General features: G+C 29.9%; 3 protein-coding genes across 18 annotated transcripts in view; 1 reads left to right on the top strand and 2 right to left on the bottom strand.

The window, feature by feature from the left end:
- Positions 1–12,672, top strand: part of LOC106056432 (uncharacterized) — a 15,110-nt gene extending 2,438 nt beyond the window's left edge. For 6 of the 8 annotated variants that reach the window (XM_013213171.2, XM_056020785.1, XM_056020783.1 and 3 more), the window contains 6 exons: positions 587–698; positions 1,119–1,312; positions 2,315–2,728; positions 5,332–5,434; positions 8,142–8,350; positions 9,209–12,672. In XM_013213171.2, coding sequence (XP_013068625.2) covers positions 587–698; positions 1,119–1,312; positions 2,315–2,728; positions 5,332–5,434; positions 8,142–8,350; positions 9,209–9,516 — 1,340 coding nt within the window. In that variant the 3' untranslated portion in view covers positions 9,517–12,672. Of the gene's footprint in view, positions 1–94; positions 139–569; positions 699–1,118; positions 1,313–2,314; positions 2,729–5,331; positions 5,435–8,141; positions 8,351–9,208 lie in introns of all 8 variants that reach the window. The other 2 variants (XM_013213196.2, XM_056020786.1) reach the window with 2 other exon arrangements.
- LOC106056403 (uncharacterized) overlaps positions 1–27,102 on the bottom strand; it is a 130,296-nt gene that overhangs the window by 29,598 nt on the left and 73,596 nt on the right. The window lies entirely within an intron of this gene.
- Positions 10,527–27,102, bottom strand: LOC106056455 (meiosis-specific with OB domain-containing protein-like). 9 transcript variants are annotated; one of them, XM_056020780.1, is made up of 15 exons: positions 25,355–25,940; positions 24,643–24,853; positions 23,883–23,940; positions 23,525–23,653; positions 22,445–22,520; positions 22,142–22,334; positions 21,944–22,044; positions 21,367–21,416; positions 20,733–20,828; positions 20,116–20,223; positions 19,799–19,949; positions 19,418–19,531; positions 19,183–19,270; positions 17,371–17,457; positions 10,527–15,131 (listed from the first exon to the last, which is right to left on the bottom strand). In XM_056020780.1, the coding sequence occupies exons 1-15, from the start codon at positions 25,396–25,398 to the stop codon at positions 15,120–15,122; spliced, it is 1,518 nt and encodes a 505-aa protein (XP_055876755.1). In that variant the 5' UTR covers positions 25,399–25,940; the 3' UTR covers positions 10,527–15,119. The 9 variants fall into 9 exon arrangements, with proteins under 9 accessions (XP_055876755.1, XP_055876749.1, XP_055876753.1 ...); XM_056020774.1 differs by lacking the exons at positions 10,527–15,131; positions 25,355–25,940 and adding exons at positions 15,889–16,193; positions 27,009–27,102; XM_056020778.1 differs by lacking the exons at positions 10,527–15,131; positions 25,355–25,940 and adding exons at positions 15,889–16,193; positions 27,026–27,100.

The following is a 27,102-nucleotide window of genomic DNA, read 5'->3' as shown; positions in this document are numbered from 1 at the left end:
TCACAACTTATTTTGGCTTTACTAACTATTAGTGTTATTCGTATTGTGGTCCAATTTCACCAGTCAAAGGTTGCCTTATATTCTAATGTTTCAGGTAAAATCTCTCATAGAAGTGTGGATGTATATATTAAGCACATCGTAAGTTTTAACCTATGATGTTGCCACTTGTTTAGTCAAGATTATGGTGCATGTTACATTTTTTGGTGGAGGTTTTTGAAATCATAAAATATTTTTAAAAAGTCAATTAAAAATGTTAGTGATTTTTGCAACAAATGTGCAAAAACAACCTTTACCATGTCACCTTCTATCTAAATTGGTGGTGGTTCAGACATTAATGTTATGGTGTCTGCACTGTCAACACTGTTAAAGGATGGACAGTGTTTTATCCATGAAGGTGTGATTATTCACTAAACCAGAATTAAATCAGTGTGTCATTTAGTCTTAAATATTCAATATTATATCTAAAAACTTACATTATAAAGACAAAATACAAGCTCTTATGTCATTTGAACTAAGAAGTTAATTTTCTAAATTTGTATAAAAAATTATGTTATTTTTTTATCATCTAGATGTTATTTATATTCAGATCACTATGAGCTGACTCTGATGAATTCAGGGCCTGTTGTAATTGACTCAGCAATTACTTTTATGACTCATTTAAGTAAAACTAACTTCAGCCAAGAATCTGAAACAAAACTGTGAGCAATTTCAATACATTCACTTTTAAATATTAATTAATGTCTCATCTGAATCACTATTGAAAAATAATAACATTATGGAATTAATTCTCAAATTGATTGAAAAATTAGCATTGTATCTAGTATCAACTCAAAGTAAATTAAAATATTTAACAGAACATTCAGTCACTCAAATGGTTGATGCTAAGATCAAGACTTTTTAAAATGTTTATTTTGCAGTATAATGAATAATTAATACCATACGTTGGTTTAGGAAATTCAAAGTTTTTTTTTGCTTTGCATAAACTTCCAAATCACTTTCTGGACCTTGGAATTCTATTTATTTATTCTATCTATTAATTATTTATTTGTGGAACTTCACTATTAAAAGAAACAACAACATTGCCATGAAAATATCTGAGCTTTATATTTTCTCTATAGATTTATTTTTCAGTGGTTGAACATGGCTGATGCTCAGAAATTACAAACTGTTAATGCCTCTACCTCTGAGGTCTCAATAACGTTTGATAATCATAAAGTTTTACCTGGGGAATATACAATGACTGTAGCAGCATTTCCAATTAATGATTCAGCCAAGATGGTTGCCTACAAAACAACAAAGTTTGTTTTAACAGGTAAAATGTAAACATTATAAAAAAAAAAATTATCTCCACTGAAAAAAGAATTACTAAATCTATGTAAATGACTTTTTTCTTTATTAATAGTTCTTTCCGTGGAAAATAATATTTACGCCTCTTAAATATATTTTTTAAAAATCTTGTTTGTTTTTAATTTGGGTTGTTTAACTGGTCTTAAACAGATACTGTTTTCTTCTTATCACAGAAGTATTCAATTTTAAATACAATGCTGTTGTTGTTGTTTTAACTAGTTTTTCTACCTAGAAAGAGATATATGTTGTTTAAATGTACTTTACTTGGACTTCAGAACATGACACAATTACATAGAGTTTTACAACTTCCAAAATCAACAACATTTGTTTTTATTCAAGTTTTGAAAGTTTTTATTTCTTTTTGTTTTTCTGAAGAAATATTTACAGCTTTTATGCTCACGATATGAGCTATGTCAAAACCTATAATATTTAGGTTCTAGATCTAGGTTATATAGCTAGAAACTAATTAAATGCAAAGATAAATCCATTCCTGCCTTTTTTTTATTACCATTATCTTAATGATATGTACTTCAAATGTAACTTCATGCTTTAAAAATTTTCCTGTTCAAGAAACCTTGTCTAATAAGCAGTCTAATTGTAACACAGATTCTTGTATAGAAAATAAAATTCAAAGTTTAATATAACCATTTTCATACATTCTGAATAAAGATAATCATATTACAAAATGAAAAAAAAATAACTGTTAAGGTATTTAAATAGCATATCCTTCTAAAATTCAACTTTTAATTGTAAATAACCAAAATAAATAGCATGGTTTGTAAAGTATTTTATTTTCAACTATATTATAGATATGGATTATTACACGATGGTACTCACATTTTTTATTATTGTGAAAATAAGAAAATATATTTATAAAGAAACATTTTTTGCTATAAATAATGATAGCTTAGTACATCTTCTAGATCTCTATTTGCTGTGGTTCTTATTCATATACTTTTTAATACAGAAAAATTGAATGGGGATTTAATCTTAAAACAACACCTGGATTACCAGAGATACCCTGCAGTATTTTCTACTAAAGAGATTCTAACAGCAGCAGGAGACTTGCATGACATATTCCTTGGTTACAGAAAAGAAAGCTTTAATTATTGCTGGTACAAAAATGGATTATTAATTTCACCTGAAAAAATCTTAAGATACAATGTGACCAAGTCAGAGAGTTTTACCTTGACTTTATTCATTGGGCTAAATTTTAATTCAAGCCCCAAAAGTAACTTTTGTAATGACAGTCTTACAAGGTCAAGGCAACTAGCAGAGGTGGATAATATGAAAAGTTATAAACTGTCAAAGTATAATGCTGCAGATGTGAAATGTGTTTTTTCTAAATGTGGAAAATTTGAGCAATTTCTAATTTTGAAAAGTAAGTATTTTTGTTCTATATTTCTACCTACACTGTTCTAAATTTCTTGCCTGTGTGTATGTTCAAATTAATTAATTAATTAATTTCAAGAAAAAGAAGGTAAGAATAGGAATGGTATATACTATCAGATAAAGATAAGATTAGGGAGGAGATTTATTTATAAAGGTTAGAATATGGAGTGGATATATTTTTTTATCAAATTAAGGTAAGAATAGGTAAAAGATATATTTTTACAAACAAAAAGAGAAAAAAACAAGGTTACAAAAGACAGTTTGTGTGGAAACACAAACTCAAAATCGGCCCCCGAAGAGGTCCAGCCAGACAGGCTTCAATATTTTCAGAAAGAACATCCAAATGAAATTATATCAAAGACAAATGAGAGATAAGAATGGAGAAAAGGTTAACAGATCTTGTGTAGTGCCCCAACGGTCCCACAGATCAAAGGATAGGTGTAAGTGAATGTAAAGTTAGATGTGAACCTGGCCAAACTAGTTCCCCTTTTAGACCTTGTGGTCTATAGGGCAGATGATGTAAAGTTCATCTGTTTTTGTGGCCTACGGTTAACGAGGGTGTCATGTAGCCAGCACAACGACCAACCGCCTATACTTTTCCCCAACTAATGTCAGGTACCCATTAGAGCTGAGTGGACTCAGAGGCGCCCAAAGATTCCAAAGTTGAAAATACCAGGATTCGAACCTGGGACCCCCGGTTCAGAAGCCAAGCGCTTTACTGCTCAGCCACCGCGCCTAACTGATGTCTTATAATTGATCTCAATCTCTTATTCGAATCCTCAAAAAAAAATTAAAATAATAATTTCCGCAATAAAAAAAATGTTCAGAAAATGAAGTTTATAAGATCACTATTTATTTTAAATTAGGTCTAACTTATAATGCATACTAATTAGTTTTTTCTCTTTAAAAAACTGCTTGCATAACTGATTTTAAAAATTAGATTTTTCGCTTTCAGAAAAAAAAAAGTAGCCGTTGCATCAGAACTTTGAATGGTCTAAAATATTGTGATGTCAGATTTTCAATATCTTTTCTAGTTTATGAGATCTAAACGGGACGGACGGACAGACATTTCGCACAAAACTTATAGCGTCTTTTCCCCTTTCGGGGGCCGTTAAAAACAATTTAGTTGAACAACTTATAATTTTTTTTAAATTTACAATTGTTCTATTAGGGTCAGAAAGTAAAAATGTTCATAAAAACATTTTAAAAGAAGTAAGAAAATAATTTCTTGCACTAACTATGCAATCAATATGCTGTAAGGTGTGCTTAAAAATTGATAGGAGAAATCACTCACATTTTAGCATGGGATCTACTCTACTTTTGGAGAATGTCCACATTTTGATTTACAGCTCATGTCCCTCCAACTCTCTTTTCCCCAAAGCTAATAATTGAATTGAATCTCTCACACAGATTTTCTAATATTGAATCGTTTTGGTTTTTTTTGCAAGTAGTTCCTATGTTTTTCTGATAATTAATTTCATTTGTTTATATTTTATTATATTTTTGCTTAAAACAATTATCATGCAGTGGTGCTCAGATTATTTGGTGGCCTTGACTTTTTTTCTTACGTTCACATAATTTCAGCTTTTTTCACCCCACACATTGCTTTTAGCTTTTCTTTTTTTGACGAATTTAAAATCTTTTGGAATTTTCTTTCCCCACTCCAAAAAAAAAATTCTATATCTTTTTAGCTTTTCTAACAAGACAGATGGTTTTCATGTTCTTAAGTCTAATCCTTATCTAAGCACTATAGAATATTATGCATCAGGGGGTAAGCCCTAGACTGCTGTGACTACTATTCCCAAACACTGTTACCATGAACAACTATCTTTGTAGTCTTCACACCTCTTTTAGTGTTAGACTTCTTTAATATCAATCCACCAACCATACTTTGATACAGCTCCATTGTTTGTCAGCATTCAGTGGTTCAACTTGTTCTCCAACCATCCAACTTCATAAACTGCTTAAGATTAGAATTGTTTACTAACAGTATGAGTTTTTCCCTATCATTATAATCATTATCAATAGATCACATTTAATGTCTAATGTCAAAAACTCTGTTCAGTTTGGATAAATAATCTATTTATTCCCTAACTTCTATCATTCATAGTTGGATAAGTTATCTCCCAATAAGAGGAATATTCTATTCTAATCAATGATGTTAAAAATAGATTCTTCTGATAAGAATGTAAACATTTTTTTTTAAATTATTATAATTTTGAATTCAATTTTTCTTAACACTATCTCTCTTCTTTTACAAAAACTACATGATCCCAACCACAAAAGTTGATCCAGTCTCTTAATTGTTAAGTGAATGTCTCTTGTACCTGCTAATCACCTTTCAACATTAAGGATAGATAGTTTTCTTGTATTGTTATCAACAATAATGTTGTTGTTTTTTTTAAATTAATAAGTATTTATAAGTTTCAATAAAGTAAGCAGCACCTTAAATCCTAATATTATAAACACAGCAGGAAGTAAAAAAAACAACAACTGTCCTATTTCTTTATACTATTGTGCTACTTAGATAAGTCTTTAAGATAGTATACTTCCTAGCAAACTTTCTTATAAACAACAAACTGTTGATTTCAGATGCTTTACATTCCTGTGATATCAGAAGAGTTGGATTTGAATCTTGGGACAAGGGAATAGCTCTAGGCAAACCAACTGTCTTTAACATCACATGTTTAGGAAGGTAAGTTTGATTTTATGGAAATATATTGTATATTCTTACCAAGAGATTTATTTAGATATAATTAGAGAAATTTAAATAATAAACAATTTTTTTGTGTTTTTATGTCTATGTGTGTGTGTTTATAACTATTTAGTTCGTTCACTCTACTAGACCGATTGATATTATTAGAAATAGAGGCGCAGTGGCTGAGCGGTAAGGCGCTTGACTTCTGTACCGAGGTCCCAGGTTAGAATTCTGGTGAAGACAGGGATTTTTAATTCTGGGTCCACACAGCTCTAATGGGTACCTGACGTTAGCTGGGGAAGGTAAAGGTGGTTTGTAGTTATACTGGTCACATGACACCCTCGTAAAACCGTGGGCCACAGAATCAGATGACCTTTACACCATCTGCCCTATAGGTCGCAAGGTCTGAAAGGGGAACTTTTAGAAAAAGATAGTCAATGGAAGACCAATAATTATTTACAAAATTATTTGTTTCTAATTAATATAATGCGATACATTTTCTTCAAGATTAATGTTAGCAAACATAGAAGCTTGCAACTTTAAATCAGAAAGCAAGTTCTATTCCAATTCTTAGGTCAAGATTTTGGGCTCATCTTTTGTGAAGAACTATAACTTCAATATGTAAACCAGTAAAAACACAATGTCAAGAAATGTAATGTTGATTCAGAATATCTTGGTTTTTAATATTAGATGGGAAAAAACTTTTTTTCCCTAAGTTTTAAAGACCTTTCCAATGAAACCAAGGCCATTCTAAGGACAATATTTCCCATCACCTCACTTCGAAGCATAATAACAGTCTTATTAATACATAACCAATGATGAAACAAAACAAAAGGCCCAGCAAAAGTTTTCAGAAAGCTTCTGCACCAGCAAGACATGTTTAATGAAATATTGCTAAAAAAAACAACAACAACCCTTTCTTAAACAGTATATGATAGAATTAGTAAAGTCCGATTTCTGATTAAGAAAATATAAAAAGTACTGATATGAAGGTTACAGTACAGTTCTTATTATTTATTAGAAAGATTGATGAAAAACTTTACATGGAACAACAAAAGGGCCTATTTATCAGTTTTGCTAGTACCTACTTCAATAATATGCAGTGTTATGACCAATTCTCAATGTAATTTTATAGCTTGTAAATATTGTTCAATCAGACAATCTCAATCTGAATACACTGATGATGTGATATGAAAGTAAGATGGATTAGTGCAGGATGCAACTATGACAATTAAAAAACTTTTTTAAAATTTCTTTCTTCCTTGAGAAACATTGGTCTGTGGAATGTGCAATGTTTGAAACTCAGCATGGCTCTGGGAATTTGATTCTTTCACAGAAGCCAGATGTGCATCTTAATATTTTAATAGATTATCAGTCTAATATCCATCTCATACAATTATTCACGAATATTCAATTTTGAATTTTTCTAATTTAATGTTCAAAGAATGTGTGCTATTCTTGCATTTCTAAATATTTCATTTAGAAAGCTGAGGCATATAGATTGATGAAAGAACATGCCAATTCACTCTTTAAACAAAATTATGGAAAGCTATAATCGAAACACTCCCAGCTTCATACATTAAATTAATTTAATTTTGATAAGTCAAAATGTCTACTCAATTACTGTATTTTTTATTTATTTATTACGGCTCATCTGAATTTTCATTTTAGTATTTGGTCCATTCCCTAAAAAAGTTTGACATCACTACTTCAGACCATGACATTAAACCATACATATGCAATTATGCATTGATCCACCTAGTGACAGACATTCATTGACCCTAAAACAGACATAAACAATGACCCAGACACAAGCATAAGCATTGACCCAGTAACTGATTGTGACCCACTGTCCCATACCCATATACTGACCTATATAAATATAAACAGCATGATGAGTCTGGTAAACTTTTTATTTAAAAATAATATCATTCTTCAAATTTTAATCAAATTAACCTTTCATTTCCTGCTCATCATCCTTTATATTAAATTTAAAGAATTTCTTTATAAACTAAAATTGACCTTTTGACCTAAAGATTTTTTTTTTCAGTATATTTTTAAAATACTAAGTTTATTTTACTTTTCCTCTTATTAACACACTTTAAAACAATTTTCTAATTTTCTTTTTATTTTTTTTTTTTGAAAAGTATAACTATTTCTGCACTCTGTAATTTTGAAATGCAGTTCTTGTCTCCAATTACCATTTGAGCATATTAATTTATGTAGGTCAGACACAACTCATTTAAAAACTAATTTACACCTGTCTCTCCACTGACCTGGATCTTGATTAGAATAGGCTCTTAGCCCCCTGGATAAATTATTATAAGACTGAATAGAAAATTGATTAGGAAACAGTCTCAGAATCACACAACCAGTAGCTCTATATAGTTTGTTCAATTATTAAATTTCAGTTGTAAATGGACTTATCACATATAACATAGCTGAAGAGATGTAATGGCATGGGTTATTGGCTACTTTCTTCTTCTTGTTCTAGCCAGCTATAATGCTGCTGAGCTGTGAGCTCTTTTGCATCAATATTGTGCTGTTTTCTTCAGTTGTTCAGCACTGCCGAATTTGGCTACTTTCAAACAGCATTATATCTTATGTTTAAATATGCACAAGAATTGTATTCTAATGTGCTGTGTTTTTTTAGTTGAATATATTTATTTAAATATTTATTTATTTATTAAATTTATATTTTCAGCTCACCTTCTGCTGTTTGTTTTAATATTACTGCTGTGAACAGTTCAGTTCCAAGCTCAAATGTATGTTCACCACAAGTCTTTTTGAACACTCTAAATCACCTGGAAACAATCCATCTCTTTAATGTCAGTTGGATTGATGTTCATGTTTTCATCTATAATGATGTTAGTCGCATTCATTTAGTGGAAACATTTTACATATATGATTCAGGTAATGTTTTTTTAGTTAAGTCATATATCAGTACAGTATGAGCTATTTTCAGAGAAATGGCTTAAATTTGCTTCAAGATAACAATAGTAATTACTAACAAAATAATTTATGGAGCTAAAGTTTTAATAAAATTGTTCAAAATTAGGATAAAATTAAGTTCTATACCGGTATAAAGTGGAACATTTTTTTTAATCTAGAAAAAAATTCACACAAAAAATAACTTTGGGAAAACTCTAATAATGATGTTCTTTTACCCTCTATAGTATGGAGTTTTCTAGTGTTTATTATGACATGCACCTATCTCATATCAATTCAACACACAGGCTTAAGTCATATATTTTATATGTAGTCGCTAAAAATTGAACTGATATATTTTATTTACACTTTTTAAAAAAATTCTTTTTGCCTAATTCGGTGTATAAATATTTCATATTTGTTTTTAGTTGGTAAATGACATAGCATACAGAAATATGATGTGTGATTGTCTGTTTTTGTGTTAAATGATATTTTTTTGGATTGTTTTGTTCACTAAATTCTGTAGAGTATTTTGATTTGTTGAATAAAGTATTCATTGACTTTTGTTTTTCTAAATTTTTATTAAATATACGCCAATTTTTTTAAACATTTGTTTTTCACTATTTGAAATCTTCATTAGATTTTTTAAGAAATGAATAAAAAAATCGAACATTTATATCTTAATATGTATTTATGGAAATAAATTTTCAATTTTAGAGTCCTTATTTAAAATAAATTTCTGATGAAATATTTAAAAATCTGTTCCTAAAGTAAGAAAAACTTAACAAAACACCTAGAATTAAACTAGAAAATAAAACTTTATCTTTTTTTTTTTCTCACCAGATGCCCAAAATTTGCCAGCATTAGTATTTCCAATTGTATTTGGAATTTTTGGAATACTTGTTATTTTAGTTGGAGTTGCTTACATAATGAAAATACGCAAAAAGCCTTATGTGGAAGTTGCTGATTTTGATTTTCATCCTGGTTTAACAGAAAATCAGCCAAATGGAAACAGTAAATTATCTGTTATTTTCAACACAATCAAAAACTTATTTTCAAGAAATAAACATGTTTCTAACCAAAGAACTTCTAAGAATGATGATTCAACCAGACCACTGAGAAGAGAATCCAATTGTTATGATAGTTTATAATTTTATTTAATCTTGGAAGTCAACTAATATTTTATGATAGGCTTTATGTTGACTTTGAAGAAGAATCACTCTGGTGGATCAAATTAATATTTTTTAATGTGGAGTTTAATGTTGCCATTCAACTTGCCAAACAAGTTTAAACTTCCCTAATTTGGCTAACCAAAGTTGTTGAAATACATTAACAATTCATTATCAGGAAATGTGATATTTTTTCCATTATTATTTTTATACACTTTGTCACTACTTTATAACCCTAAGGAAGTGTATATAGCATACTGTGCTCAACTTTAAGACATTAATTCATACTTTAAGCCTAAAAACATATTGCATGTATATATTTTTTACAAAGAATATTCAGGTTGATTTCTTTCACTTTAATTTCAAAGATAATTTTTGTAAATTGTGATATTTATTCCATTTTTTAACAAAACAATTTCATAATGCAAATAATAAAATTTGATCCTTTGACTAAAGCTGGTGAGTAAACAAAGACTTTACTGTAGATTTTAAAATGAGAACATAAGTGTTGACATCCTATATGAAACTCAAAATGAAGGTTCTAAAAGCTCTAACTCCTCTTTCAAAAGCCTGCAATAAAAGAAAACACTGCTGTAGCATATGCGTTTCCATGTAGTTAAAAATTGTATGGTTTTCTTGTTATTGGTATTCAGCAAGCCTGGGTCAGGCTCAAAGAAAAGGAGACTTTTTCTTCTTACAGTCTAAAGTCAACTAATATTTTATGATAGGCTTTATGTTGACTTTGAAGAAGAATCACTCTGGTGATTCAAATTAATATTTTTTAATCTGGAGTAATGTTGCCATTTAACAATTTTTAATTTTGGCCTGAACCATGTATAATAGGAATCAGTAGGGCAGTGGACGACTGTAACTTGTTTAGGTTTAGATAGCCTCCATCATGACCAGGTTTGGTCAGGGCACCAATACTCTATACTGTTTTTTTTTTTGGGGGGGGGGGGGGGGGGGGGGAATTATTCCAGCACTCAAACCACTTATTTTTTTATTTTTTTTAAGCTCATTTAAACTAACAGTATCGCCAAATTCAATTTTTGTTAGCGTTTTAAAAATGCTAATCATTTCAGTGTTGGCAAATGTTAGTGAGGCCATGTTCAGTGTATCAAGTGCATTGAAAATGAAATGTAACTTTATGAAAACAAATACTATGATGATTCATGAAATTTTTTTAAACATACAAGGACAAAAATTTATAACTAAGTTTCAGAATATAAACTCAACAAAATTTTGAGTTCAAATGGTTTCAATTCTTTCTGAGTTACACAAGTCCAACCTCATTTTTCAGATTGAACATTCGAAAAAGAAATCCAAGATTAATTAGTTGGAAAATTAGTTGCAATAATCAAATATTTCACTATGAAATACAATGACAAACACAGTATGGAAAATAAAATGCTTAAAAACAAATAGTTTTCATTGTTTTAAAAAAACAAAAAGAGCTCAGTTTAATTAATTCTCAGAAAGTGTTTTAGCTGTTGAAAGTGCAAGTTAGTTTTTTAATTCTTTAAAGAATTATGTCTATTCAGCTGTTGTAATATCCTAAAAAAATGTTATTTTTGTAGTTAATGTATGCATTTTCAAAATGTTTTCATATTAATGTTTAAAATTTTCATTGCCATATGATTGATTTAGCTACCTTTCTAGTAGACTTCTATTTCTAGCCAGCTTGTGGTTGCTGAGTTGTAGGCTCTTTACAGTCTGTGCCTGTTTTTTTCAGTTGTTCAGCACTGCCATACTGAGTATTGGTTATGTTGGACTGTAGTAGTAGTAGGGTCTGCTTACGGTGCATTAAAATGGGACATTCAAAGAGTATTCTAGTTAACAATGTGATACTTATTGTTGTATGTAAAACAGAATGTAAGCTACAATAGTTTCACACATTTTTTACCCTGAATAGCTTTAGCACACATACAATTTGTGACATAAAATGAAACTGGGTAGAATAGGCACAATAATGTTTTTTGTTAATATGATGAAGTGAAAACTTCTAAGAGTAATTACACTGATATTCTATTTGCCTGTATTTTATGGCATATGTTGTTACTGATTACATTTAATTTCATCTAAGTTGTTAGAAGTTACTGACACCATTTCATTTGTGAATTTCAAATTTAATATTTTGCACACACACATTTACATATTAATTTTTTTTAAAACTAAGAAACAGGACATTTGCAATGAGACAGTGGGTGGCAATTCTCCACAGCCACAATACAAAAGATCCACAATTGTTTTAGTCAGTCTTTCCATCACACTTAGATCTTGAAAACAAAAAGTGCTCTTAAATTTTTCATAGCATTCATTATGTTTGAATAGGTTTAAGGGCTACTTTTGGTACTCTAAAATTTTAACAGCTGTATTGGATCTAAATTATTTACAATTAAAAAAGAAATGACAAAGATCTTCCCTCAACATATGCTAATGATTAAGCTAATGTTTGTGAATATGATATGGCCAACTAAGATTTCTTGAAAGGTACATCTAAACAAATTTGAAAGTTGAGCAGGATGAATATAGACTTGTTTTTCTTATAAATTACTTGTTAATTTGTTGTTTTTAGATTGCTGTCTACCATTAATATAATACAACGATTAAAGCCTTTGGGGAAGAGTTGTGTCAATATTTTGTGACAACAGCAAAAATATTTCTAACAAATTCCAGTTTGTTAATATTTGCAAATATATTTCAGCTCATAACAGCATTAGGTTTCTCCCCTTTTAGTTTATTCTAGGAAATATGGATTACTCATTCTCCAAGCATTGGAGCTGATTTTTGATAGAACCTTGTTGAAACCCAAATCCATGCACTATAATTGTGCCCTGCACATTCCAATATTTTAGTCTCACTCATTTAAAACGGTAACGCTTGAACACAATGTAAATATATAATATCTGTTGTCTATAGAGTTCAGCTGCAGGAATGTCAGACTGAAAGGTTTTAATGTAAATACAACATTGTTGCAACAATTAACTTTTGAATGTGCAATGCTCTCTTTTGTATTTTTGATATTATTGATTCAGCTGTAGAGATATCAGACTGAACACATCAATGTTATTGTTTTGTTTTTGTTAAATAAGGTAAACTTTTCTACCTAATCCAATTATACAAATTGTTTTATATAAACTCTTCTGCCTTCAATATGTATACATTTTGTTTAAAATTTGTTTAAAAAAACTTTTCTCAGCTCTTTATAAAATGTTATCTAAACAAATTTGTTGTTTTTAAAATAAAATTATGTCTTCAACATTATTGCAATGGTTATTTTAAAATCAGATGGGAGCTGGTAGAATAAGAGAGCTTGGACTATGAACAAACATTTTCTCATTACTGAGAACATGCATTTAAAAACTTTTTTTTAATGAACTGTTAAGATTACAGTTTCTAAGCAGTATTTAATTAGAATAATTCTGGTCTAAAACTAACATCTAAGCAAGTTTCTCACATTTGAAAGTAAATGCCTCAGTTATTGATGCTCTATCAATAAAAAGATATTGAATTTACAAATATTTAAAAGAAATAGTCTGTATATAAAAGAAGAGTGCATTTTTTATGTGGAAGGGCAGGCCAGCTGGAATAGTATGATTAGGTCACATCTGCTACACAAATACATGTCTGTCTGTGGTTTAACTTCTCTTTTGGCCGTTTGTACTTGTCTTTAGTAGTAGCTTTATTTTTGGGGTGTCAAATATATGGGCCTTTATCCAAAACTCAGATTTTCACTGGGTTTCTATGGGATGTCAGATTGGTAGACACACAGTCTAGTACAGGGGTGGCAAATTACTACCATGGGCCACGAGCGGCCCACAGACACTTATAAATATTAGGTTTACCCACAGCTTAAATATACAAAAAATGGATATTTATTAAAAATAAATAATTTTTAATATCTATATAATTATATAGAACCATCTGATTCCTATGATGAAGATGCGAAAAAAACTTTCTATCCATGTTATTTTTAAAAGTTTAAAGGAAACAAAGATTATGTCAAAGCTTTCAGTCAAAACGCTAACTCAGAGCAGTATTTATTCTATGAAGAACTGTGTTGAATGTCTTGAGTTCTCATGGAACAAGATTGTGAGTGGAGTGTAACAACTGATGGTGCTGTGCTTTGACAGAAAAAACCTTTGGCTTGATAATGAAATTAAAAACAATATCCCAACCATAAACTACCTCTACACGGGAATGTTTAAGTAAAGTTTCATTGAATATCAAACATGCTATTGACCCAATTATCTCAGTGATCAAACTTATCAGAGCTTTTAACCACAGACTGTTCAGAGAAATCGGCTGGCTTAGCATTGCATTGGCAAGGTACTGAGAAGAATATGGGATCTCAAGGAAGATATTATTATGTTTCTTGAAGGACATTGACAGTGACTTCATTATTAATATTTCTAAAAATATGTTTCTTGAAGGACATTGACAGTGACTTTGTTATTAATATTTCTAATAAATGTTTCTTGAAGGACATTGACTGTGATTTCGTTATTAATATTTCTAATAAATGTTTCTTGAAGGACATTGACTGTGATTTCGTTATTAATATTTCTAATAAAGAGTGAAAGCAGTGGCGTAGCTAGGGTTTGGGGAGGAGAATTTGAAATACATTAAATATTAAGCAAAATACAGGGGTCCCAAAGAGGTCAAGCCCCTCGGACCTCCAAATGATGGCAAATTTCTAGCTACCCCCTTGAGTGGAAGACAGACTTTGTGTTTGCTGTTAATGCTATTGCAATGAAATGTATGTGCATATTAAATCTTTTCAATCAAAGCTTTCCCATTTCTCCAAGCAAGCAAGTGAAAACAGGTTTATCATTTTCCTTTGCTAAAAGGAATGAAGCAATGGGATTGGTTGTAGGCATGGTTTAAAAACAAAATCTCACTTAATCCTGTTGGGCTTTTTTTTTTAATTAAAGAATTTATTGTCTAATTTATTAAATATAAATTTTTCTAAGCATCTAAATAAAAAAAATAGTATATAAATATATAATGTTTTTTATGCAGATCTAAATATGCCAATAACTCAAATTTCAAAAACTATCTTTAATAATCCAATGGCCCCAAAACAAATTTATTGTCTGTCTTTGAAATTGGTGCCATTTTTTTTTTTTTTTTGCAATGACTGATAATAATAATTATTTATTTATAAAGCGCTGTTAACAAAATGACAAACTAATCTAATAAAGTTTTTAACAGGTAGGTCTTAATGTTCTTCTTGAATGTAGTGTAGCATGTTGTCTGTCTGAGATCAATGGGTAGTGAGTTCCAAATTATGAATGAGACTCAAATTATTAGCCAGGCAAAGCAACATCATTAAAGTGAACTTAAATCTTGGAAATGGTTTGTTGGAATAGCTAAACCAGCTCATCTCTTTCATTGACTTTTGTGGGAGAGGTATACACTTGAGAAAATTATTAGCTGCTTTTCAATTCTACAGAAACAATTCAACTGGAGTTTAAAACTCCTTTACTCAAACAGAATTTGAACTTGAGATCCTCTGCCAAAAGTTTTTTCAGTAAGCCATAGAATCTCCAAATAAAGCCTTACTACATAGAAGTTTGTGAACTTTACACCACCACCTGAAATTATTAGAAGTATAATTCTACTATTAGCACAAAAAAAAAAAATTCCAATAGTCCAAGAAAATCTTAATGATTTTGCGATTAATAGGCAAATTTGACACATTTAGGGTTACCGGTTACCAGATGTCTGTCAAAAGAAAGACATGTCTTCCTTTTTGGGTTGTGTCCCGTCTTGCAGGCATTGTCCTGAAGTGTGAAATTTTCAGGTTTAAACAATGTTGTTTACTTCTATTGCATTATCTCCATCAATCAAACTCAATCTTTCACATTTCAGTTTTAATGCCCAAAGACATTCATAAATAGCAGAAATATGTAAAGTTTTGATATATATATTCAAGGCTGTTCAAAAGAATCTTGTTACCCTGAGTTCCTTAAGAATGTGTTTTTTTTTAATTTCTGAGAATAATGTAAATGTTAAAGCACACAATGGACATAAGTGAGAGATTCTTATTTGCTTCATTGAGAGGCACTCTTCTCACAGAGTAAAATTTGAAGAAAATGTGCATGGAGTTCCTGGCGTATATTTGCACAAATGGTGAACCACTACAAAAAGTTGTTTCATTTAAGAAACATGAGTAGTTGTATAGCATCTGATTTATTGAGATTTTTCATCGTATATATTGTTAGCCTAGATTTTTATTCCCCTTTAGGTGTGCAGAGGTCTAGTAACCCTAAACACATTTCAGTTACAAGTATTTAAGACTAGTATGTAGATGGCGACTCAAGTTATTAAATATAACAAATCTCATTTGAAATCTGTTCAGGATAAATTTGTTTAATAAACCACTACCCCAATCAGTTTTCATCTGGGCCCTTGTATTTAGCATCAAAGCCCGTTAATACTATCAATCACACAAATAAATAAGTGATCAAATATTATTCTAAATCTTGAAACTCAAAATAATGTAAGCAATAAATTGTAAACGGAAAATTTTAACATGTAAATATTCAACAGGTTCATTTTCAGACATCACTGAATCCATGTTCTAACAACTGGCCCGCTCCAACTTTATTCAACTCAAGAACTTGCAAATAGAGACCCCTTTTCAATTTTTTCATCTGAAATATAAGATTATTTTAAGGCCAAATATATACCAATGTCAGCAGTTGTTTTATATGTGTGTTAGGAAAATCAAAGTTATTTAATTTTTAAACATTTTTGCTACAATGAAATTCTCTAATTCAAAGTGGCTGGGAACAAGTAGTGACTTCAAAGAGTAAGCACATCAACAATGAAAATGTACCTGAATAACAGAGATATCCAATAATTCTTTTTGTTAATGAAGAAGGGAAAAATGTTAGCCAGTCAGTCAATGACCCTCACTACTCACAACATCACCCTGACTAAGCCAGTCTATGCAGTTCTGACATAATTAGAATTTAGTATTTGTTTCGGGAATAAGGGGAAAGTTTTACTTAGTGACAAGTGACGTGACATCTTTAAAAAATAAAAATACTCTAAGTTACGCTACAAGCAAGACGTTTTGTGTAGGACAGTAGGAATAACAAAATAATAGATACAAGGCTTTACTGAAAGACATTGGACGGATCCCTTCTTAAGTATTAAAGTGTTTATGATTGTTTAATACTAGCGTCGACTACTTATATTGATTGTTTGGCATTTCGCCGGTGTTCCTGATTTAATTGAAGGTTACCTCCTGCTTATTTCATTGATTGGATTCGACACCGCGGAAGAGCCATAACAATGCCTATAAATAATCTAACATATCCCATTTAAATACACAAAATGAGATCTAAAAAGTGAAATGACCACTAGCTTCTTATTGATGGGTGACAAACATCACATAATGTTCAATATTTTATTCAAATTATCATCTAAGCAGCATAGATTAATTGAGTTAACAACTTTTTCCAATAAGGACAAAGAAGGGGAAAAATATTAAGAGAATTAAAATAAAGTGAAACTTTGACTTATTGAGTTTGAATTATCTGGAATCCAACGGATTTTACAATTATTAAAACCATTAATTTTAAATTTCTTTTAATTTTAGCAGAATATTGTAGGCTTATATAGTCTATGTACATTTTTACTTAATAAATGTGTATGTGACAGATGTAAAAAGCGGTTAATGTTTTTGTCTTTAATTTACAAGAAGTTACAAGGTGATTTAATAATACAGAACAGAAAGTTAACAATAAGATTACAGAGTTAAGAGCTCCAGAAGTTAATATCTAGCTAGCTATGCAAACAATATGTCTAAAAATATAGTCATACCTTGAGTACAGCTTTTACTCTTTCCAAAAGAAAATTCCATTTCAAGTTAGTTTTTTGACTGTTGGGTAATTTCTGGAATTCCTTGGGCTATAATAAAAATATGTCCAACAAATGTATAACTGATGATTTTTTTTCTCTACATATTTTTTTAATTAACAGAATGATCAATTAATAGTTTTAAAAGAATATTTAATTTATTTTTATTATGTTAATTTTAAATTAATAAGTAAATCAACAGTGAATTTTTTTTTTTTAAATCCCTTATATGAAAATGATTTAGCAGAGCAAACTGCCTGCTTTTAAAACAATTTTTATTTCCAAAAAAAAAAACCCCACGGAATCTCTTCATTTGAATTTTAAATTCTGTGGGCTCTATGAAAATCTTAAGGCAGGATTGTCACATCCATTAGTAGGTAGGCCTACTGAGCAGATGACCCAACCATGAACCTATTGTTTAATACAAATGTTGCAAAAAGAATGACTAGTGGGTTCTTGCGGTACTAGAAAAGAACAAATTAGCTTGTCTCAAAATATCTTGGATTGATAAAACATTTAAAAAAGAAATCAGGATTGTACTGTCATGGTTCCTTTGGTTGATTCGTTCTGTTGGTTCCTTTAATTCATATTATTATTTTGGCTCAACAAATCTATTTTAATATTTCAATATAGTGAACCAAACTTATGTGATTATTCTTGTTGAATTTGTAAATAAATGTATTAAAAGTTTCTATTCATGGATTTGTGCTTTATTCCATTCAAAGTTGAATTGTGTTAACAAAAGAATAAAGAATCTGCTCATATGTATCATTGCAACTGAGAATGTAAACTATCTAGTACAACACAACTTTCTTCAAATAAGAAGCATTCTTGTTTCTTTTGGATATTCCTTCAGAAATGAAGATAACTATGCCCAAGCCTCCTGAAGTATGAAATGTGATGATGTCATGTTGAGTTTGAACTCTGAACCATTTTGTAGAAGTACATATCACACAATCATGGGATTCCATATTTTTACTGAGTTGGGGATCTCTACTACAGGTATTTTCTTTATCAGATAATACTTTTTAATGGAGTAATGTTTGAAAAAAAAACATGCATTCAATTTTGGGTAGCTTTAATGTTAGAGGGTTGTATTTGGAATGTGAATTATATTTTAGAAAAATAAGTTCAGATAATGAAACAAATAGGTTTTCATGCACATTACAATATTACATAACTTAAATTGACATAGCACTAGTTAAAAGTATGTATACATTATTTAGTTAAGCACACATTATTTTTCTACTAATACTATTTAGCTAAGAAAACATTATTTGTTTCTTATCTTATCTTATATAATACAGACATTACTTCAAAAAAGAAGATGATTACGTCCTATGCGTCATGCATTTAGTCATGCATATTAACCAATGACTTAAATTCTGCCAAGTCACTGGTTTTCCTGGCTAGCTCAGGCAACCCATTCCATGCTCTAATAGCACTAGGGAAGAAGGAGCATTTGTACAAATTTGTCCTAGCATATGGGACGAGGAATGTGCCTTTATCTGTGTGTCTTTCAGAGTATTTTATTAAATTTTGTTTTTGTATTTGAAGATTATGGTTCAGTGTTTTATGTATGATTGCTACTTTACTTTTGAGCCTTCTGTCCTGAAGGCTTCCTAAATTTAGTGATTTTACTAAAGGTGTTACTCTAGTTAAATGTGAATATTCGTTTGTTATGAATCTCACTGCTCTATTTTGTGTCTGTTCCAGTTTCTTAATGTTTTACTAATTTACTAATTTATTAACCATTAGTAATATAAATACAAATACTTTAATGCCCAAAATTTGCTCTGCAATCTGTGGTGGCGTATGACAGTACTCAAGTGTTCCAGTGTGGTCAGAAAGATTAACATTGATTCTGAAATAAAAGTAAGCAATTATTGTATGATTTTCCTACCTTTTTGTTGTTCTTTTTTTTTTACCTTTGTACTATTTTAGGCATGTTCAGGTTAACTAAAAAAGCAAAGTCTATTAAAAGCTAAGAAATATTAATTTTCATTCTAACCTATAATCAATATTGACAGAGGTATTTCCAAACATTTCAAAGTCACCACCACTACAGTTTGGATTACCACAGATGAAACTGGTTTCTTCATAGACAGGTTTTTTGCATTTAGAGCTAGGACAGTAAAGTAATTGGTCAGTTATTAAGGACCGAAAATCAATAAAATGCTTCTAGTACAGAATAATTACTGAAAAGTAAAGCTCAGCTTATTAAGCAGTTTAACTTATATTGCTCTAGATCAGTTCCTACAGAAATATTCCTAAGCATCCTCCTCAAAGTCTTATTGTAGATATTCATTTGTATTTTAGAAGCAATCATCTTTTTAAAAATGTTTTTCAAATGTTAGGCCTAAGCTGTCATAAGGTAAACAGGATTAACTACCAAATGTTTTGCAAGATATTCTTGTCCTCCCCATCAATGTCAAATTGAGAAAGGAATGCATAGATTACTGTGTACTCAACACATTCTTCTGAAAGGCTGGAGAGCAACCCTTTGATCTGTTTGACTGTCAAAACCTTTGAGATTGATTGAACTGTGAAGAAATGTAAATGTCTGTAAGTGTCTACATAATTAAATAATACTGCTCAATGGAAACTTCATCTAAATATAGCAACAAAATGACCTTCAACACAATAGCTATAACAAATGCAAAGCAAATTTGTAACCTATGAATGGCACACTATTACTAGGATACTGACTATCTGGATCATTGTTGCCAGGATTTCCCTGAAAATCCATGTCACCTGATCGAAAAACTGAGTTTTGAGTTTTAATAAACTCCAGTAAGCTATAAGCCTCAGATGTTTCTGAAAAAAAAAAAATTAAATATGTTTAAATCATGTTCATAAAAGCAACAGCTTTCTAGTCTCCTGAAAGCAAGTTGTATTTTGTTTTTAAAAACTAAATGTGGTTATGCTCACATATGTAAATAATTTTAAAAAAATTACAATGGAATACATCTTAATTAACTTTAGAGTAAAAATTCTCCAGGACTAAATTTAGGTGTGAGCTTCTGTGTAATATAATATGTGAATACAACTGACCTTCAAGAGCCTCCTACCATTTTGTGTGTTGTTATATAAAGAGCAGTTTTGTGTATGAAAAGTGTAATAATTCAATATAGAAAGAAAAGTTATTCATTTCATTTACAACAATGAAAGTTTGCAGAGGTAACTCAAAAAGGCAATTCACTTTACAAAAAACACCAACATAATTAATAATAATATGAATAATAATTTGTTTCATAGTTGCATGTTGGTTTCCTTTCAAACCTTTTAAACAATGTTAATTTGAATTTTTTAAATTTTCTACTTACCAGGACAGGTGGTAATAATTGTTTTAGAATCAGTACATGCTACCATAGTTGATCTGAACTCGTTAAAATTAATTCTAACATCAGCAGCAAAGATAACTAGAACATAGAATAAACAAGATTTTTTTTATATTAATGGATTGAAAAGATAATTGATTACTTTTTTACATTTTGAAAAGATATACCATCTTGATATGGTGATAGCAAGTTTTAAGTATAAATTATAACTGTCTACAATAAGAAAAAAGAACTTAAAATTATTTTGAATGAACTTTATTAAGTTTACTAAAACTTTTAAAAAACTTACAAATTAAAAAAGAACAAGTTTTAAAATGATAAATTGAATAGATACAACTTTACATATAATCATAACATTAATTAATGCATATAAAGCTATAAACATAGGACTATTTTTAAATGTCATTCCCATCTCTACATTTTTATGTCGGTTTATCTAATCTTGAAAATTAAAAAAAAAGTGAAAACAATTGTAGGTAGGAAATACTTTTATTATAAAAAATACTAAGTTGTCACTACCTATATAGACTGTTAATACATCAAACTATTTAGAATATAACAAAAAAAAATACATATATAATGATTAATTAAAAGACTACATACTTTTCAAAATACAAACCTGTATCCATTGGCAACCAGCTTTGAACATATTCAGTACAGTTTCCCCATCTAAAAAACAAAAGAAAGAAACAAGCAATAATATTTATTATAAGCTACAGTATGAACATAGTTTAGTTTCGGGTAATGTAATATAAGTTTTTTACAATAAAAAATGACAATGACAATGATAATTAAATGACAAAATAATACCATTGTACATTAGGATCTGATAAATTAATCACTCATGTTTATTGCTTATTTTTGAGCTGTGCAGATTTTGCTGTGGTTAAACAAGCTAATCCTGGAGTTGCAAGCTTTGCCAGTCTGCTTGATCTCTGCATAGGCAAGCCAAGCATAATCTGTCTCTATCATGTCCATTTCTGAACAGCCTCACAAATGTTTTCCTAGATAGCTGTGGTCAGTAGGTCATGTTTGCAGTTATCTCTTTGAGTTAGTTTTGGACATCCCTCGCAAATTAAACTAGTTTAACAAGGAAATGATATATCATATTTCAAAAAAAAAATACCAGCAACACATTTTAGCAGCCTTTCATCCTAATTCTTTAATTTTAAAAAATTATATTAATTAATACTTACAAAGTTAAAGTAAATGACTGACAAGTTTCATCACATAAATATATGTCTTGCTTAATAGTTTTCTTTCCAGTCTTGGTCAATATTTCTCTCAAAGGCCAAATCTATACATAAATATATATGAAAGTTCTTTTATTGGTACACTTAGTAATGAAAGATTTGAATAATATATATATATATATAAATAATGAACAAACTTACCTTTTTTATGGCAGCAAGTATATTTACATGTTCACCTTGCAGATTAGTTCCATTTGCTTGAATATCCTCAAGGGTATAAAAATCATTGTTTGCTTTAGTAGGAATATGAAGAAACTGAGCATAGTCAGACACATTGTTTGCATCGTACAATAATATTGAACCTTGATTATCACTCACATTTAATTGACAAGTGCTGGAAAATAATAATGTTTAAAAGAACAAATAATAATACTATAAACATTATAGTTAAGAGAATTATAGCTTTTTAAGAAAAGATTAAAAAAATAAAACAAATTTCCATACCTAGGTGTCCAAGGTTTAAATTTATCATCAGATGCATTTTGTGATTTGTTTTGAATATTTGCATCTTTTATTTCAACTGTGAAAAAAAGTGCATAGATTTAAAGATCTTTTGTTAAATAAAAATAACATCTTTAAGCTTAGTAATAGCATCTTGGAAGAGAGGCTGTAACAAAGAGATGCACATAAAATTACAAATTGTATTTTCAAGATAATTTCAATAGCTTGCTCTCCACTCCCATTTAACAAGCATATATAAAAAAAAAATATTTATAATGAGACTAATAATACAATAAGTATAAAATTATGTTTCAATTAATACACTTACTCCAAACTAACGGATTTCTACTACATTTTCTAGTAGAAAGAAGATTATTATAATCTAGAAATTGAACCTCAAAAGGTTGGAAGGAAACATGAATAACCTGGTTGTCAATAATACAAAACTTTGTGCCTCAGTAATTTAAAAAAAAACACTTAAGTTTGAAGCTCACAGTAGGTAATCTGTTCAGTTAAAAAAGTAAAAGATTGGTTTAGGCCTTTTATTTGTTTACTCTATGGCATTTTACATCTCGAGAGACAATCTTTTACCTTTGCAACTTCTTGTGTGACTAAAGAGGCCAATCCTTGATACACAGCTGCGGTCGGAGGTAGGGCATATGTAATCACCAGGCACCGTTGCATTTTTACCGTTCTTTCTGCTTCTGTTGTGTATGGCATCTGCAATTCGAGACCCTTCCTTTATACTCTCTCTCCATGTGGATCTACCCAGTGCTACTTTTTCCAAGCTGCATCCAGTGCTACTTTTTCCCAGCTGCTAGTGTCGATTTTGAAGAGCTTCAAGTCATGTTGCATACATCTGTATACCGTAAAAGTGGGCGACCAGAGACTCTCCTGCCTTCTATTAGATCGCCATACAGAATGTCTTGTGGAAATCGACCTACTGGCATTCTATGAACGTGGCCAAGCCAGCCAAGGCGTCTGCTGCTGATAACAGAGTGGATGTCTTGGCAACCTGCTCTTCGTAGCACTTGTTTACTCAGCTCATAGGTATTAAACACTTTAAATGATTTCTTGACTTACCTACAGCGCCAATGCTCAATTCAGAGGACAAAGCTTGAATGTATTCCTGACCTCCCCAACAAGTGACATTAATGAAGGCGTCAGGTGCATCACGAACAGTTAGGGTTAATAAATGTCTTTCATGTCCACCTTAGAAAAAAGAAAACACAAAAAATATCTTATTAAACTTAACAAACAAAATACATTGATTAATCAAACATCTAAAAGTTGTAATACATATCATTATTTAGTCAGTATTAATATATATATATTTTAGTTGTGGAAACAGTAACAATAAATTAAGTCATGGCTGTAAATAAATAAATTAGATAACATTTAGGGTGTCAAATTAAAATTAAGATAAATTAAATAAAAATACCTTTTTTGCTGATTATTGCTTTGGGACCATCTTTTCCAATTATTATACCAATAACTGACTAGAGAAACATAATACAATAATATTTAAAAGTAACTCTTAACCAAAGGAGGAAAATCTTCTCTGAGAGTCTTTAACTTATTATTTTAATAGTAAGATTTAATGATTGAAGAATAAAAGGAGGAGATAAAGAATATGTGTAGTATAAATAGTGTGGTTAGTTAATGTCAAATTACATAACAAAGGATACAATAAACTAATTTTTTTTTATTTTTAGGTTAGCAATTTCCGTTAACTATACACTAAAAAAAGTAACATAGTGCATATATAGGGAAATATAGCCAACATGAAATTTATTAATAGATGGTTAGTAATTAATAAAGTCTTCATTTGATAAGCACAGGGCAAGTAACTAATATAGCATACATTTAATTTATGTTTAAAAATATATATAATTTTTAAAACATATAGATTTTTAGTAAGAGTAGCTTTCATTAAAATAATCTGAATAATCATCACTAGAATCAGACACAAAAAATCATAAAGCTATTTAACTTGTCTTGGTTAAATTTCTATCAAGGGGAGCCCATTCTAGATTCTAAGGATGTAACACATTTTATCATTTTAATACAGTTTGAACTCAACATAAATACCAAAACATATCTTTATCTGAAGCATGATGGCAACAGCTGGAATGAGATATACTACAATCATTCTGGCATAATAGAATAAAATGTATAAATAAACTATATTAAAAACCTACTACTGTTTGCATATTGCTATTTATGTTGCTAATAGAACAATATCCTTTTTGTCTGAAGTTTGATCGACTTTGCACCTGAACATGGCCTTGATTGGTATTTGTATTTGTTTTGAATGTATTCATATTAAATTTGTTTGGCACAGTACTTTTCTTGATTATTTCATGAGTTTCATTGAAGTCATCAAATCTCCCTAGCCAGGCCATGGGTTGTCTAAAATGAATACATTAAAAAACAATTGTAGGCCAATACACTAAAAGATATATGGTGGCATATTAAAACATTGCAATGTTTGTTACTAAACAAATTAAATACAACTTAAATCTCAACACCAACATTCTCAATAGTCCCAATAATGACAAACATGTTCACATATTCATTGTGCAAAGTTTATCTACTTTATCATCTATGTCAACACAATAGAATCTCACTGAAAAAAGCAAACAGTTAACATACATGAAGACTTACAATATAATTTAATTAATTTTCGTTTGGGCAAAAGAGGATGAAGAGATATTTTAAATGTAATAAATAACATAGTAAAAAAAGTAAGCAAAGTTCCCCTTTCAGACCTTGAGGTCTATAGGGCAGGTGATGTAAAGTTATGTCTCTGTAATGTACATAAATGTACAAATACCATACAAAAGTTACAAAACTAATAGAATTAGTGCCTATAATGACAGAAAAATTTATCATGTTGTTGATTATACACACTCTCTAAAATGACTACACAAAATCATTTTGCTGTTAGATCTCATATTCCCACAAGTTAAAGGCTTTCTATAACAAAATTTACTGATTATTTTTGTATTCTATACTTTACTGTAACTGAATAAATATCTTTTAAATAGGTAAGTGGCCTAGTCACTACTTTACTCAATTCTGGGTATGAAACTATGGGAAGTCAGTAAATTAATAGACCAAATTTGTCCTAGCATATGGGACAAGGAATGTGCCTTTATCTTTGTGTCTTTCAGAGTATTTTATTAAATTTTGTTTTTGTATTTGAAGATTATGGTTCAGTGTTTTATGTATAATTGCTACTTTACTTTTGAGTCTTCTGTCCTGAAGGCTTTCTAAATTTAGTGATTTTACTAATGGTGTTACTCTATTCAAATGTGAATATTCGTTTGTTATGAATCTCACTGCTCTATTTTGTGTTTGTTCCAGTTTCTTAATGTTTTCTTGTGTTGAGGGGTCCCAAACGGAGGATGCATATTCTATTATTGGCCTAACCAAGGTTAAATAACATTTTAGTTTTATGTTCTTATTTGATTTATAGAAATTTCTTTTAATAAACACTAATGCTTTGTTGGACCAAAGATATGTCTCTTCTTTTCAAAATGCATATATTGTTACTAATGGGTAATGGCTTATTATAATTAAGTACCAGAACTAAGTTTCAACATCTCACACCTTTCCAAGAGTTTGTAACATACTTATTTGCTATCTTCTATAGTCTTTATAATTACAAAATTATAAGATCTAGAATTTAACTTTCTATATATCAATTATATTAAATATCCATATTTTAATTAATCTTTTTATTTTTTGATAATTTAAATGACTCCAATAAGTTATTATATACTGATAATGATATAATTTAAAATCTAGATCTAGCAGCATAGCTAGGAGAAAGAAAGAATTCAATGGAACAAAAATAAGTTTGCAAGATTCATCTAGATTTTTTATTATTTTTTTTTTACAATTTTAGCATCTCCTTGTGACCCTTGTCATCTAGATCTAAGTCTACATGGACCGTTTGGAAAAAATGGATGGCTGCTTAGCTAGTAGATCTAGATACAATAGCACTTCGGACTGTCGTCACGATGGCTCCGAGTTGGAACCCTGTCTAGTCTAGTGTCTGCTGTCATCCTGCAGTGCAGGAGGTTATGGTTTACAAGTGCTCCTTCAAGTTATTCCCTAGTGCCTATGAGCCCAGCCCAATGTCATTAGATCTAATCTAAGTCTATATTTTCTAGATCTACTGGCTAGATTCTATCTAGATTCTAGAGTGACTAGATTATACTTGATTATAGATCTAGATAAGATAATTAAAAGTTTGTAACTGGGTCAGTGGGTTAGGCAACTCTCTGAGACTGACTGTGGGTATCGTCTGCTAAGCTTTATCAGTTTAAAGATTTTATTATTATAATGCCCGACCTAGATCTAAATATATAGATCTATTTATTTAAAATTAATTTAGATTCATAGTATAGTCTAATATAGAATTCTAGAGAAGGGGGTAATAAGTAATGGTGAAGCTCGGCGTCAGAGATTTAGATTACTAGACTCTATATAGATGTCTAGATCTAGATATCTATAGATATAACTGTATAATAATTATTATTTTGAGGCGAAGAGCTACACGATTCCATTATCTACTACGGAACAAGACTCCGTCACTCTAGAATTGATCTATCATTCTATGGATCTACTCGTAACTTTAGCGATAACACAGG

Source organism: Biomphalaria glabrata, chromosome 2, assembly GCF_947242115.1.
Source record: "Biomphalaria glabrata chromosome 2, xgBioGlab47.1, whole genome shotgun sequence".
In the NCBI taxonomy this organism is placed as follows: Eukaryota; Metazoa; Mollusca; class Gastropoda; family Planorbidae; genus Biomphalaria; species Biomphalaria glabrata.
The sequence above is the reverse complement of the archived record's forward strand: the minus strand, read 5'-3'. Positions and strand labels throughout refer to the sequence as shown.

Excerpts from the sequence above, each read along its gene's own strand:
- LOC106056455 (XM_056020771.1), bottom strand. The coding sequence starts at position 25,398 with ATGAGATCTAACAGCAAAATGATTTTGTGTAGTCATTTTAGAGA. Across the intron at positions 23,654-23,882 it reads AGCAATAATCAGCAAAAAAG|GTGGACATGAAAGACATTTA; the intron begins GTATTTTTATTT and ends CTTTTTTCTAAG. Across the intron at positions 22,335-22,444 it reads TTTAAACCTTGGACACCTAG|CACTTGTCAATTAAATGTGA; the intron begins GTATGGAAATTT and ends ATTATTTTCCAG.